The sequence below is a fragment of the Solanum pennellii genome, chromosome 2 (genome assembly GCF_001406875.1).
Source record: "Solanum pennellii chromosome 2, SPENNV200".
Lineage (NCBI taxonomy): Eukaryota > Viridiplantae > Streptophyta > Magnoliopsida > Solanales > Solanaceae > Solanum > Solanum pennellii.
In genome coordinates, this window is record NC_028638.1 from 58,281,380 (window position 1) to 58,297,504 (window position 16,125).

Consider the following 16,125-nt stretch of genomic DNA (forward strand, 5'->3'; position numbering starts at 1 on the left):
GGTCATCTAGCTAGAACGAATCATTTAGTTAAAGGTTTGAGAAACACATTACATATAATTGGCCAGATTTTAAATCAGTTCCAACTAGCAAATAAACTAAACTACAAATTTAATGCTACTCCATAATAATTAATAATGATAAGAGGGAATAAGCTCACACATTTGGATCAACGTAGTAATTACATTTTAGGTTTATTATAATTACTCGTAAATTATGATTCTCAAATTATCACATGTGCCGTTAGATTAAATATTTAAAAAGTAAGTTTAAAATATTATAAAAATAATTAATAATAAAATTATATAATTAAAATAAATAAAATAATATATTGTTGGTCCGAACTTTTGTATTTATTAGTATATATGTATATGACAAAATTATATTAGTTAGTGTTTTTTTTAGTTAGGTATTAGCCTTTCAACTTGGTCTGGTCAAACATCACATGCATCAACTGAGAAGTGAGAAACAATGTCATAATTCCATATTAAATTCGAGAATAATACTCACAAATGTGAGCGCACATATATACACTATTGGCAAAGTGACGAACGGTGATATTTTCACATTATAAAATAAATACAAACTTTCCAAAGTTGAAAAAGTAAGAAAGTTTATGCCAGACAGTATTTTATTTAATAAATTAAATTTAAATTTTTACGCATTGAAAAATTATAAAATTTGTACGTTCTTATTGAAGTAATATAAAACTTGTATTACTCTTTTTTCCCTCAAAAATATCTTGTAAGAAGTTCATATTTATTTGCGTGAAAAAAATTATGAACCATATCTTTTACTTTTTAGTTTCATATGTTGTAAGAAAACATAAATACATAATATATACATATATCATCAATCATGATCCTCCTCCTTCAAAGTTCACTAAAATAGTTAATTTCATTGTGTAAATAATCTACACAATCGTGGTCTATATAAATGTAGTTGCAAACAAGAAGTTGAAATGGTTTGTTTGGCTAATTAAGTTATTTTAGGGAATTAAAAACACTTTTCTGTCTATTTAAGATCTGAGATACTTTTTTAAAAAAACTTTTAAATCATGTTCTAATAAATAATTAATTATACCGTATGTCCAATACTACTGCATTGGTTTAAAATTTATATTGGTTTAACTTAATCAAAACTTTTTTGTAATAAATATTTATAATTGTTTCTTTGTTTTTATTTGCTAATTGTAAAAGGAGCTTTGATGACTGTCTTTTCTCTTAATCCAATATCTAAATTTATGTTTTTGTGAAAAGATTGAACAGGCACAATCAATTTTTCTAAATACTAAAAGATGAATTAATATTTATTGATTAAAAGATACAAATGGCTAATCACTAAATATACTTCTATAAAAAATTATTTTGACAAAAAATATTCTCAACAATAATTTTTTAAAAATTAATCGACCAAACTCGAGACATCGTGGTAGAATTAACAAAATAAAGTAGATAAATTGAATAAAGAATGAAAAAAAATTAAATTTGTGTGACATCATTATATTACTTTCCCCGGAATAAAAGATATATAGTTTAAAAACATATGTTTGATAGCCGAGCGAATTGAGTAATAATACACAATATATAATCGAGTCCGGAGCCTAAAGGGTATAAAATGTTAATAAAATTTGGTTAAAATAAATATTCATATACCATTTTGGAAATTTTATTAACATTTTATACCCTTTAGGTTCCGGACTCATATATAATCGATATGTAATTTAGGTCCAACTCAATAACAACACTAGGTACATCATTATTAAAGCATTTCAAAAGATAATGTTTTAATAAACTGAAAATTCGGAACAAATAATACGAACTCATTTAATTCTGTAATGACGAAATCAATAACATGTCAACGATCGATCAAAATAAGCTTGATCTACAATAATACCCATAGAGTATTTCGGAATTTGTTCCTCTAGTTTTGTAACCACATATATAACAACTTTATCATGCAGATAATATATAGTAATAGTTATTACAGAGGGCATACAACACGAAACACGTTATTTGAGATTACATTGTATATAAAATTCATCACTCTTTCCCTGATCACTTACATGGTATTTGTTTTTCTATCACATTTACTATATTCCGTATGGTAACTTAAATATTAAAGTATCTTTCTACGATATTGTTTGACAATTTTATATAAGATAATTTAATTAAAAAATATTATACACTTCTATCTGTCTTTTTATAATTCTATTTAAGGCATAATATATAAGTATGACTTGTAGATATTTAAATTTGTATAAACTTGAACAAATAGACATGTAAGTCCTACGTGACACAATACACGTATGACAAAAATGATATGTAGGATGTCAATGTATGACATGTGTGTCTATTTGTTCAACTTTATATAAATTTAAGTGTCTACTTGTACACAATCAAACTTGAAGGACATTAATGTGATTTGAAACTAAATTAAATGACATATTTATGTACTATGCCTTTTAGTTAATATTTATTACAAGTTTTATAGCACTTTGGAGCAGGAGCGACTCAAGCGTATTAGTGACCTAAAACAAATATCAAATTGGCCTTAAACTTAAATTGTTAATAACTTTTATATAGTTTATTTCTTCTAGTTTTCATGTGATAGTATAACCTTTCTTATTTTAAATTATTTTCATTAGTTATATTACTTCAAATATGTCAAATTTCTTCTATTAATCCCTTTTTTTTCATAAAATATTTACCTTTTTAACAAATAATATTCAATATTTATTTAAAAATAATAACTTATAACCTATTATTATAAAAAAAAAAAAAATAAGGCCCCTTAAATTTGGGGCCTAAAACACATGTTTTTTAAGGCATAATACATAAATGTGCCCTTTAACTTGGTTTCAAATCACATTTATGACCTTCAACTTTGGATGTGCACAAAGAGACACTTAAACTTGTATAAAGTTGAATAAATAGACACATATGTCATACATGTTATCCTACATGTCATTTTTTGTCTTACGTGGTGTCCTATGTGTATTGTGTGGATTCATGTGTTTATTTATTTAAAAGTTGGATAGTTAAATTGTTTATTTGTGCATTATGAAAGTTGGAGGTTAAAATTAAAATTTGAAGTCAAGTTTAAGATCCAATATTTGTGTTATGCCTTTTTTTAACACGATCGAGCGACCCCTGCTTTGGAGCATAATATTTGTTCATTGTAACATTATCTCCGAATACAAATCAGTTTTTGATTTGATTCGCTAACGTATGAAAAATTACTAGTAAATTATTATTATTATTATGAATTACTAATTTAGGTTAAGCAATAGACTGAATAATCGTTACTTGCAAGTTGCAATATCGGAAGGGGTATAAAGGTTCACGACTCACGCGTGTAGAGATCCAGTGGTCCCTTTATTTTTGAAACCGATAAAGAAGTGGGAAACAAATTCCTCCGTCACATACGGCCAAAGGCGGAGGAGATACTACTGGTCGGAAGTCTCTGATAAACGGAAATGGTTAACTCAAAAAACAACTCTTCTACCGACAGCGAAAACTCCTCCGGTGACGTTCCCGACTCTAAACCTAGTCTCTACTTTGAAGGCGAGAAGGTTCTCGCTTATCATGGCCCTCGCATCTACGAAGCAAAGGCACGTTTCTTGTTTTTTTCTTTTCATCTTATACAGAAATCGCTAATTTTGTTTGGGTATACCGTAATTAATTGCCGAAATTGAATGATTAGGACTTTTATCACACGTATCTTCTTTTGGATTGTTCGTGTGTCTAATTTGGCTGTAACGGTTGTTTCATATCTTCTCTGATTTATTTGATAATTGGTTGAGATTTTTTTGTCATTTTGCTTTTCTGTTTTCTGTTAGATATGCACCACTTTGCATCCGATTGTGTGATGATTTCAGGGGAGATATTATGACTTTTGGACTGTTTCATCCATATTTAATGCTAAATTTGCGTAGTATTAGAGTTGCAAATTATACTAATCCTGTCCTGTAATCCATAATTCTGTTCGTTTTTTTAGCTTTATGAATAAATTATGGGTTGTCTCTACTGTTTGATGCTTTTAGGTTTGCCTTATCAACTTAGCTCATTGCTCTACTGACTCTAATCTAGATTTAGGGGTCAATCTATTGATTTTTTCTGTGGACTCCACTCTCTCTGCTCTAATGTCTCTTAAGCCTTCTCGAAAATTAGGTAAACTAAACAATTGGCAGTGTCGAAGGATGTTACATATATGAACATCCTCATATAGATTGTGGAAGGGTTCCTAAATTGATTTAGCGATCTTGAGCTAGTCTCCATCATGATTTTATTTAGATAATCTGATTTGCGCCCCATAGCAAACTTTTTGGCATGATTGTTTTCACATATCATAGAAACAACTTTTAATGTCTTATATATTCATTACATTTACACTGATTTTGTATTTTTATGCAATCCATGTAAATATGGGTGATCTGAGTTTAAGAACTGGGATGAATTTTGGAAAATATACTTCAACTTTTGACCTATTCCAGTTACCCGATCTTCCCTGCAAATCATGTTTTTGTATGGCAAGAGAATGCAACTCTAGACAATATATGGTTCTTATACGGAGGATTGCTAGTTTCACCTCTTATAGTTATGCACTAGTGTATTTCTGACAGGATATAGTGTGTGATATGTTGGTCAGATGCACATCACGGGTTCGAATCCTACCATAGACAAAGGCCTGATATTTAAGTGGAAAAGGGTAGAGGGGCAGGTTCATTATCCACTGAGTTTTGAACCATACACCACTAGCCGTTGGAAATTTCTCAGTTATTAAAAAAAAGTACTACTCAGCTCATTGAAATTACATATTAGTGAATAATTTGAGTTGTTGGGATTAGTTTTGGCTTCGTTGATATAGGACAATTGAAGTACTAAGAGCCTGTTTGGTTCAGCTTAAAAGCTGGTCAAACTGACTTAAAAGCTGATTTTTGACTTATTTAGCTGTTTGGCAATACTCAAAATAACTTATTTTAAGCCAAAAGTTAAAAGCTGGGGTAGGGGTGCTTTTTTTTTTTTAGCTTATAAGCTGTTTTAAGTTGACCACATTTTTATCTTTTTGCCCTTAAATATTTTTATACAATCTCCAAATTACCCACATAACCCTAACATCTCTTTCTTCCATTTTTCCCTTTTCACGTTCGGCATAGCAACTTCAGCACTTTTATCCAAACGCATAACTGCTTATTTTAAAAATAAGTTTCAGCACTTTCAAAAGTACTTTTTTAAAGCTGCTTTTATTAAGCCCATCCACACGGGCCCTAAGTTTGCAAATGTTGTTGTTATTTTTGTATTTTCTCTAAAGCTCGAACTTTACTTTGAGAATTCTTGCACTTTGCTCTTGCTTATAACTCTCAAAATCGTGTTGTTTGTTTACACTTGTGACAATTGAAAATACCAATTGTGTATAAGTTTTTTCTTACAAGAGAAAGCTTCATTTCCTCTATATGGAAAACAATTAGGGGCTGTTTGGTTGCTGGTTAAAGTTATGCAGGTATTAGCTATGCAGGGTTTAGTTATGCAGGTATTAGTTATGCAGAGTTTAATTATGCAGGTATTAGTTATGCAGGGTTTAGTTATACAAGTATTAGTTATGCAGGTATTAGTTATGCAGGGTTTAGTTATGCAGGTATTAATTATGTCGGGTTTAGAGATTACAATACATGAATTATTAAGTATTGAATATTAAACTTGTTGTAAATTTTTAATATATATTATTTACAAAATAATAATACATACTAATAAAATGTAAAAAATATATTGAAAATTTATAATGCTAATATTTGATTAACATATGTACCGTTAAAAAATATATAATCAATTCTAATATAAAAAAAATTTATACTTGCATAAATCAATTAAAATGGTAAGTATATAAAAAGAAATGAAAATAATCTATGTATAATAAAAAATAAAAATAACACATGTTGATAGGAAACAATAAAAGTTTCAATTTAAAAAAATTAAAAGAAACAAAAATGGTCTAAATATAAAAAAGAAATAAAAACAACAAACTTATACATAGGAAAACAATAAAGTTTCCAATTAAAAACAATAAAATAAATTAATAGTGTAAATATGTAATTTATCACTTTAATACATGTATAACTAATACCCACATAACTTATTCCACTTTCTACCTTGCATAACTTTATACATAGATTCTCTCATAAGTTATGTTGGTATTAATTATGTAAAACTACAAAAATGCAACCAAACATGGTATAAGTTATGTTGACTTTTCTACCTTAACAAAAATTTCTACCAAACATTGTATTAACTTAATACATTATTTTATACATGAATAAGAGACAAGTTATACCGTAACCAAACGGCCTCTTAGTGTACGGTGATATAGTGCTTGCCTTCTACAAATTGTAGCGCCCTGATGAAATCATGTTATTTAATGCTTGCTACAAGATTTTTGCGACCCTCCAATTTGATCCTTGCGTTTCTTCTTTGAAGGTCCAAAAAGCAGAGCTGCGGAAGAACGAATGGAGATACTTCGTTCATTACCTTGTAAGTTTAAATTTATATCTTCTTTCACCATATGCTTTACATATGACAATTAAATTTGGTACTTCTTTAGTTAAAAGATGTGAAAAAGCTTGTAGCATAGCCTTACATTATTACCTTGTTTAAAATTCTTTCAATATTCTTAATGATATCGAGAAATAATACTTTTTTTATTTATTTTAATTTACAGGGCTGGAACAAAAAGTGAGTTTATGAAGTTACTTGTAGAAAGTTCTTAATTCAAGAGTATCTTAAATTGCTATTCACATCAGGATTGAAAGGTTGACCAACTCATTTGAATGTTGAATGTGCTGCCTTAACGTTTTTTCTTTGAATGTTCTGCTCCGAAGGAGCTCGGCCTTGAGCAAGAGGCATAGAGTAATTTGATGCTACCTTGTTGATTATGGTGATTATTTTACAAATTATATGTGGAATGTTGTACTGCTCTGGATTTAAAGTGCAATTGTGAATACATAATTTTGATTTGCATAGCATCAGGTAGCACAATGAATTTGGTCTTTGGATATTAATAGTGAAGTTTTATCATTTTAACTACACGCTCCTTTTGTTTCAAATTTAGTGTTCATCTCTCCATTTTGATCTTTTGGGAGAATATTTTAATTTTCTGTAAATGGGAATGATTCGAAGATTTAATACTTTACATGGGGATCTACCTTTACTCTGATCCTTAAGCACTTTCTTTATGTTATTCTAACAAACATTTGCCAATATTTCAAATAATCCTAATTCCTATCTTCCCATATAAATTCAAACAATGATGTTGAAATAGAAAAGGACTGATAACAAGTTCTCTCAGCTTTTTTGCCTGTGTAATAAGGACTAATTCAATAGACATTCATGATTTCACTGTTCTCCCCCTGTCTTATTGTGCATGGTACTTTTACTATTTAGATACTCAAGCTCTTTCTTTGGACTACAGTTTTTTTACAATATTTTTAATTTAAAAAATCATTTACAAATGTAATTTATTCAAAAAAATTAAGCAATTGATGGTTAAATTTTTGCTCTGAAATTAGATTCTATGACTTGGTACTCCAAACCCCATAAACTCTTTTCAGCGACAGGAAATAATAGCTATTTTACATTGCTGTGTACGTCTGGTTCTGCAGCAAATGTGAAGCTAGTTTTTTGTGTACTTCAATCTGAATTTTGGATGTTGTAGTTGTTAACTCTCTGATTCAAAAATGATGATTTACTTTCTTTTTTAGTCTGTTTCAGAAAGATTGACCCATTTCCTTTTTTGGCAACACTTTAGTTTTAGCTTTCCATGTAGCATGTTTAGGAACACAAGATTAGAGGACATTTTGGTACATTTGACATAAATTAAACTAGGTCCTTTTTGAAACAGAGGGAGTATTTGTTGATTGTAAGTATATTCTGCAAACCTAATTACTGAAACTATGTCTTGTAACAGTTGGGATGAATGGGTAGGAGCTGACCGCTTGATGAAGCACACGGAAGACAACGTCTTGAAGCAGCAAGCCCTGGACAAGAAGCAGGGCATGGAGAAAAGTACTAAATCTGGACGTTCAGCACCGGCAAAACCCAAAAGCTCAGCTGGTAAGTTTTCTCTAGGTTTATATTAGAATGAGGGCTATAGATGACCATTTTAGGTAGTTCTCTGGTCATGGAAATACTTTCTTGCATAACCATTTTTAAGTAGTTCTCAGCTGGTATGTTTTCTCTAGGTTTATATTGGAATGAAGGCTATAGATGACCATTGTAGGTAGTTCTCTGGTCATGGAAATACTTCCTTGCGTAACATATCGAAATTTGTAACACTTTTCAGGTATCAGTATTACTCCTGATGCCTTTTATAGAAGTCGAAAGTCTATTTGGAGAATTAGCTGATTGAAATATAATAGTCGTTTGAACCAAATTCCAGAAGATTAGTTTCTTAATGATGTTTGGTTATGTGCCTTGGAAATATGGAAACGTCACCAAAGTTAAGGTTGTAAATCCTCTTTAGCATAACTTGACATACCAACATGTACTCTTTTTGTTGTTCTAACTCATGTTTTCAATTTCGAAGTTCTCTTTGCATATCTAACAGTGAACGTTAAAATGCCTTCTGGTCATGTGTCTCCTCTGAAGGAAAGATCATGTAACGGAGTCAAGGGTTAGGTCTAGGGATTGAATTCTTGTTAGTAACTTACTTTTCATTTGCAGATGTTAAACTGGACAAGGAAGAAACTAAGAGCAATGGTATGCCATCTTATGATTTTGAATTTTGTGCTTCTCCTTGAGCTCTTCTGCATTATTTGTTGGGGTGGATGGTAATTATGTGCCTTGGACATTATTCCTCCTTGAATTGTGTTTGCTTTGAGTTTTTTTTTGTTGACACTAGTAACATTTTGTGTTTGCTTTGAGTTAATTTAGGCCTGATAGTAATAATAAGGCCAGAAGGTAGGGATTCCCACCGTCCTCCACATAAGTAGAGTAGGTTGGTCTGTTAGATATAAATTCCCTTTTTTGTTGGATAAGGAATTTTTTTCCTTATTTTCGACACTCCATTTAACTTTTGTTTTTAAAGAAGCTGCATAACCCTTCCCAAAGACCTCATTCTGAAAGCCTCCCAGTTCCCTTTCCAAATTAAAGAAATGGGGCACTGATTAATAAAGCATCCTGGACCTCAACCGTAACTGCGGGTACTGATGAATCAGGTATCCTGAACCTCAACCTAACTTCTTTAGAACAATTATTGCTGTGTGTTGCTTTATTAGTTTCATTTTTAGTTGTAAAACTAATGTTTAGGCAGTACTCTTCTTGTATATACTGGAAATCTATCCCAAACCTAATTATTATGTATTTTTTGACATAATATACTTTATTGATTGTCTTTGTAAAAAAATATATACTTTATTGATTACATTTAGGCAATGTACATTTTTCTCAGAAAAGTTAAATCTCATTTTACAGCCGCCTTAATCAAATGTTCCACTCAGAAACACCATATAATCTAGTTGTATTTCAATTTGTCTAGCAAATCAATTAGAAAGCTGTGGTAATTGCATTTATGAGGGTATAAATGAAGCATGCTGGATGAATACCTTGATAAGACACAGTTTTAGACTTAAGTATGGATTATGTGACTTGGAAGACGCAATGCATATACTAGGATGTTAAGCACAGGTGGAAGAAAAATAAGAAAAGGAGGAAAATCAGAAGGATTGCCAAGAAGCAAGATATGATTGCATTGGAGAAGTAATGATTGTCTTTCCTATAACAAAAGAAGGTATAAGGGGAACAAAGGCCATTACCTTAAATTTTCAATAGTTGACATGCCTTTGACTGAGTATACACATAGAATGTGGAGGCTCGTCTTTCTGTTTGTAAAATTAATCAGGGATCACAAGAAACACAAAGAATATGGAAGAAAATTGGTTATTACTAGAATTTTGTGCCTCGCTTTCTTCTTTGGCGAGGCTTGCTCATGCATATTTTTCTGTTCTACCATAGCAAAGAGACAACTTCTTTCTTCTTGCCTTTGCATATGCTCTAAGAATGCATGTTCTGATCACTATTTACTACTATGATTGCTAGCTCATACTCGTTATCTAGTTTAAATTTTGGTATTAGAGATCTAATTGAGGTAAAAGATTTGACTCTTCGACTGGCTTTTGGACATTTAACTGATGGAAGCTGTACCCGATGATAACTTATACAAAAGGTTTTGGGTTATTAGATCAAATTAAATGTTAAAGACCTTGATAACTGTGGAGAATCTCACTCAAAATTCTCACTGTTGTGGGTAACATCCATGTGCAGTGGATACGATTATTAGGATACATGCAAGATGGGAAGGTAAAAGTCAAAACCTACAGTGTTCTCCTTAACTTTCCTATTGGCGTTTGTCTACTATGGACACTGTAATATTGTAGATGAAATAGCCTTGAGTTGGTCAAGGTGTTAACTTTGTTCTAGTCATATCATGCTATGCTGGAGTATACCTGTTTTATCTTAGGATTACGTATTACCAAATTAGACAGAAAGATTCTGTTAAGTAAGGTCTATTTGATCTGCTTATAAGAAAATCTAGTCTGTTAGTTTCTATTGGGGATTTGCTTATAAGAAATTTATCTTTAAAATTGAACTTTTCTTGCAGTTCCAAAAGGGAAAAAGCGCAAAACTGACTCAGGCGCTGAGGTTTGCTTAATTCTAGACTCTATAACTCACTGTTTCTTTTTCCTTTTCGAGGTTATCGTTGACACTCTTCTTGTGTAGAGGCCCAACATTTACTTCCATATAACATTGTTGGACTAAATCGTTATGTAAAGTTATTTACATTCTGCAGAATACTCCATTAATAACACCTCCATTTTAGTCATATTAAGCTGTGTGATTTAGGCACCACTATCCCCTCCCTCTCTAATCACACTTCTTTTTCCTTTGAAGACATTTTTTGTTGAAAAGTTCCTTAGCTATTATTTAAGTGCTTCAATTACATCGAAGGAAGTGATTTAAAAAGACCTGCAATTGCTTGATCAATACAAACTTAGGTAAAAATAGGGACAATGGAAGAAAAAGATCCATGTAGGTGATAGCTACTAGTTGAGGATAGGTATTAGACTCGTATGGAACTTCCTTTTTTTTCCTGGTAATACGTAGTAGTAGTAGTTGTTTTTGTTGTATAGTATTAGTGCTTGAAAGATATTGATTTATAACTCGGTCATTGATGGCAGAAGGGCAATGTATCTGTAGAGAAACTTGTGAAGATTCAGATTCCATCTACTTTGAAGAAGCAACTAGTTGATGATTGGGAGTTCATCATGCACCAGAATAAGGTATATATGTGTAGGATAATGACTAAGTCTATATGTCGTATTTTCTGTTGACAAGCTCATTAGCAGTTGAAGACACAAGTGACTCAAAAAGATCTTGGATTCCTCTGTTTCAATTTCTAGTGTTTCATGGAGATTGACTCCTATAAATTTTTTTTTATCAAGTAATATAGCTCCAGTCATATTATTAAGGTTGCTTAGCGGGAGCCGTGCTCCAACAAGAACCGAGTCCTAGTATTGGACACATTGTGGATGTAAGTAAAGCGTTGTCTTGTGTTAGCTGCTGGATTGGAGCATAGATGAGTGACCAGCCATGGAAAATGGGAAACCCATAATAGAGCAATCAACCAGCAGTAGAATTGCTGACTCATCTTATCTCAACTTGAAACACCCCCCCCCCCCACACACACACACAAAAGGCGCAGACAAATAGATAAGGGCGATGCCTAATTTGCTTTTGAGATCTTTGCTGATTTACTAGACTAAGTCCCTCCCAGGCCCCAGCTAATCTGAGCAGGATTTTTATGGGATTAAATCGTACTGGATAATATGACACTTATCTGTCCTGCTACATGTCTGTATTCTTCCCTACAAGTGGCATGCTGGAGTTGATCAAATTTCTTTTCTTCATTTTGTTCAGACTATGTTGGTTCTTAGTGTTGGTTGCTAAATACAATATTGCCAGTGATGATATCTGATGTGTTATTCTTAACAGCTTGTGAAGCTCCCACGATCGCCCACTGTGGATGATATATTGACCAAGTACCTTGAATACCGATCCAAAAAGGACGGGATGTAAGTTCACTGCCCTTTTCTTTTCATGTAAGGGTGGATTTATTGCTGAGCTGTGGTTATGCATCTATGTTTCATTCTGGTGTCCTGTAATTTGCATGGTCAATGTTGGAATATATTGATTCTACCCGATATTTGTACCGGTAAGAGGTAAGAGGTAACAGGTATCCGGTAGAATTCGTTAAGGTGTGCACAAGCTGGCCCAAAAACCACCATCATAAAAAAGAAACATTTGAAAGAAGTAATTGCGAAATTGGTTCTTTCGAATATTTCTTTTTTATGATGGTGGTGTTTGGGCCAGCTTGTGGGCTCCTTGACGAATTCTACTGGACACCTGTTACCTCCTACCGGTACAAATATCGGGTAGCTTTGCCCACCAAGGCTTAGGCAAATGGGAAGAAATGACCTAGTGCTTTTTGTCTCGATTGGAGTTGAAGTTGAGACCTCATGGTTCTCCCCTACTTCGTGGAGCACTAGTTCATTATCTTTGGGGGAAAACAAGTCTAACACCTTTGGGGGCGATATTGGTTCTTTCAAAACTTAGCTTTTAACTCTGTCAGTAAAACTCATGCATGCTTAAGGACCTATAGTCTAGTGTAGGATATTGTCGATTCACTAAATTATGCTTTCTTGATATCAAGTTGGTAGTTGATTTATTGCTAAATGGTGAGGATATTCCACCAAAAAAAAAGCAAGTTACTTTTGATCTTGTTGAACTGCTTCTTGTCGGATTCATATACACAACCAGTTAGCTTCAACTCCTATGTGTCTGCATTAAGTCATTGGAAATTACTACAGTTTCAGAATAGACCGAGTTTCTCGTCTTGTTGACTCCTATTTGCAGAAGTAGGTAATATCAAAGGCCAACATTATTTGCAGAAGTATATCATCTCTGCTGGCCACAAGTACCTTTGCATGAGTAGTCAATGCATACTGAATGTATTTAGTATGGCATAAAATGACTTTGGAGGTATAGTTCATTTAATAAAAATGCCTTCCAAATGTTTGATCCTCGCAGGATGACTGATTCAGTTGGGGAGATACTGAATGGAATTCGATGCTATTTTGACAAAGCACTGCCTGCACTTTTATTGTACAAGAAGGAGCGCCAACAGTATCATGAAGCAGTTTCAGATAATGTCTCTCCATCTAGTGTATATGGTGCTGAACATCTATTGCGCCTTTTTGGTATGAAAAAGTACTAAGTGTTCATGTTATTTAATTGACCCCAAGAGAAAGATATGTACCTTAGAAAATATCATGCTGCAGAGGATAAAACATTATAAACTTCATATGTTTTTCCGTATGCTTGTATATCTTTACTTAATCAAAAGATATTTTCTCACAAGATTGTAAAGTCTTAATTTGTTTGCTGATGTTGCAGTTGAATCAAAAAAAATTGTTTAAAGTTCGATTTTTTCAGAGGGCAAGCCTATATGAATGTTCTATCATGTTCCGTCAAATTATCAAAAGATATTTTCTTACTAGATTGTATTTAATTTGTTTGCTGATGTTGCAGTAAAATTACCCGAGTTGATTGCATATGCAAAAATTGACGAGGAGTCATTAACGAAGTTGCAACAGAAATTTCTAGACTTTCTCAAGTATATGCTCTTTTCCTTTACTTCCTTCTGGACAAGATTATTATTATTATTATTATTATTATTATTATTATTATTATTATTATGTTATGGAATTATGTTGTGATTGAATTGCTACCTTGAAACAGCCCACAAGCTGATGTGTTCACTGTGGGAGCTGTGTAAGGATGGTGCAATTTGATAACTGCTGCATTGGCTGGCCTTACCTAGTCTTTTTTGAGTATTGGTCTAATCACATGATTCTCTTCTGGAAAGCACCTGCAAGTTCACTAGCTTACTTTGGATTCCTTTTTTAACTTCCATGACAATTTTCAAGAAAACATCTTAAGCATTGAGAATATTTAACAATATTCATCTTCTTCTTTAATTCTGAATATTAAGCTAGCGCAGCAATTTCACAGTGAATTTAACCACTATGGTGAAGTGCCTGAAAAAGCAGTTGCATCAGATTTTGATGAAAAGAAGGGTTTTTAGGTTATCTTAAAAGGGAGAAGCCCGTTACATGTAGCATCCCACGTTCACGCAGGGCCCAGGGTAGAGCCGCACCCCAATGGGGTGTTTTAGTTTACCTTACCAGAAAAAGGGGGGTGGGGTGGGGGATGTTCAGTTAAATCATACCTTATCAAAAGATGAAAAAGAAAAGGGAAGAGCGTCTTAGTATTGTAACTGATGAAAAGTGAAAATGAATAAAAGATATCCATATGCTTTCTGCCTTCTGTAAGAACCAGCTCAACGGCAACATTAAGTTAAAGAATTCTATTGTCCAATTTTTCTGGCTGAGATTTGGTGCTTCGAGGGTGACTTGGATTGAGGAAACACCTATTATGTTGATGTATCATCTTGCGAATGAGCTTTTACCTTGTGCATGTGTGATTGCAGGTTTTTGCAGAAAAACCAGGGTACTTTCTTCCTATCTGCTTATGATGGTCCTAAAGCCTCTGAAGGAAATGGCAAGGATAAAGAAAGCTGAGCAGTCTACCAATTTAGCTAGAATTAGAATGAGTCGCATCAGAAGCATTGGCGGTATTTCTTGAACATGGTATTTCTTGAACATGCCAATATGCCTACTGGTGATGCCCACAATTATAGGGCAAACTCTTTGTTGTTGTGTGCTGTGATCTGTATCAGTAGATCATTTTTTATTCCTGGAGAACTATTCATTTGCAACTTATATAGTCAGGTGATCAACTTTCGATAGGAGAGTTCTGCCTGTTACAATAGTTTATTGATTGTTGTTAAATTGCATGCACCTATAGAGTTTAGTGCCACAAAAAATCTAGATGATCGTGAACTCCTGTACCTCAGTTACAAAGTTTAGCAGCCTCTGTACCACTTAGCTTCACCATAGCGTAGGTGCTGGAAGGGTTTTATTGCTGTTTTACACTCAGATTGGACTCATCAACTTGGCTCTGATGACTACATCTGATACTCTTGAAGGACTATTATTTTGCTGTTATATAGAGCTGATTTTAAATTATTATGTGATGTTCCGTTTCTTGTGGGGGGATCCGTCTTATTAGTCTATTTTCACTCCCTTAACGGTAGAACTCGTAAAGCAAAGACTTGGGAGCCGGCTGGCTGTGAATAAATTCACTTTTCGTCCAGAATCATGTTTGGGTTGCATTGTTGCAATTTTCTAGAATTCGAAAATTTCTTATTCCGTTTTCACATTTTTCACTGCAAATCACTCACAAAACTTCAATATTTTTTCAAATTGTATTCATTTTCTAATAGCAACGTAAGTTTTCGAATACCGTCTTTTAACTTTTTTTTCAATTTTCATTTTTTTTATGTCCAAAGCTCATTTAGTAACCCCGAGAATTTGGTTGGTTATAACTTGCAATTAATTCGTTGCATTTGGACTCACCTAACTTTTCGTTACATTATGTCTCCAATTTTTGGTATACTTGTCCTTGTAACTTCATTTCTTTCCCCTTCTCGTCACATCATATAAGATTGAAATAATTTGGATTTTAATTTTAATATGCTTGTTGTGGATTTATGTAGAGAGAGTAATATTAGCTTTTAAATGAAGCTCGCAGAGAACCAATATTTTCAAATCCGAATACGACACTCTTGAATAGTTTCTTAACTATTACTACTGTACTATTATTATTACTATATTTTCCCATCAAATTTTTCTGTTTTATATCCTTTATAAGCAAAATATACATGCGATCAATGTGTTAAAGATCTCCTTTGGTGGACGTAAAATGAGAATTATAGCAATTATTACAAAAGTATATCCACGAACTATTGGCGGATAGCAAAAAATAACATATTTTGTGAAAGTTCATAAGTGAAGCTTGAATAAAAGAATGTACGTAGATTTTATCAGTATTTCAAAAAAATAAGAAAACTATTTTTGACGGAGACTTAACTACTATGGGAATAGACAAAAACGTGCT

General features: G+C 32.6%; 1 protein-coding gene across 2 annotated transcripts; it reads left to right on the forward strand.

The window, feature by feature from the left end:
- The first annotated feature begins 3,338 nt into the window (after positions 1–3,338).
- LOC107011914 (protein MRG1) lies at positions 3,339–15,194 on the forward strand. Of its 2 annotated transcripts, none has more exons than XM_015211597.1 (11): positions 3,339–3,611; positions 6,472–6,525; positions 6,713–6,726; positions 7,958–8,103; positions 8,713–8,748; positions 10,649–10,689; positions 11,226–11,327; positions 12,040–12,119; positions 13,135–13,304; positions 13,636–13,720; positions 14,597–15,194. In XM_015211597.1, the coding sequence occupies exons 1-11, from the start codon at positions 3,477–3,479 to the stop codon at positions 14,685–14,687; spliced, it is 954 nt and encodes a 317-aa protein (XP_015067083.1). In that variant the 5' UTR covers positions 3,339–3,476; the 3' UTR covers positions 14,688–15,194. The 2 variants fall into 2 exon arrangements, with proteins under 2 accessions (XP_015067083.1, XP_027769918.1); XM_027914117.1 differs by having other exon boundaries at positions 11,229–11,327.
- Positions 15,195–16,125: the final 931 nt, after the last annotated feature.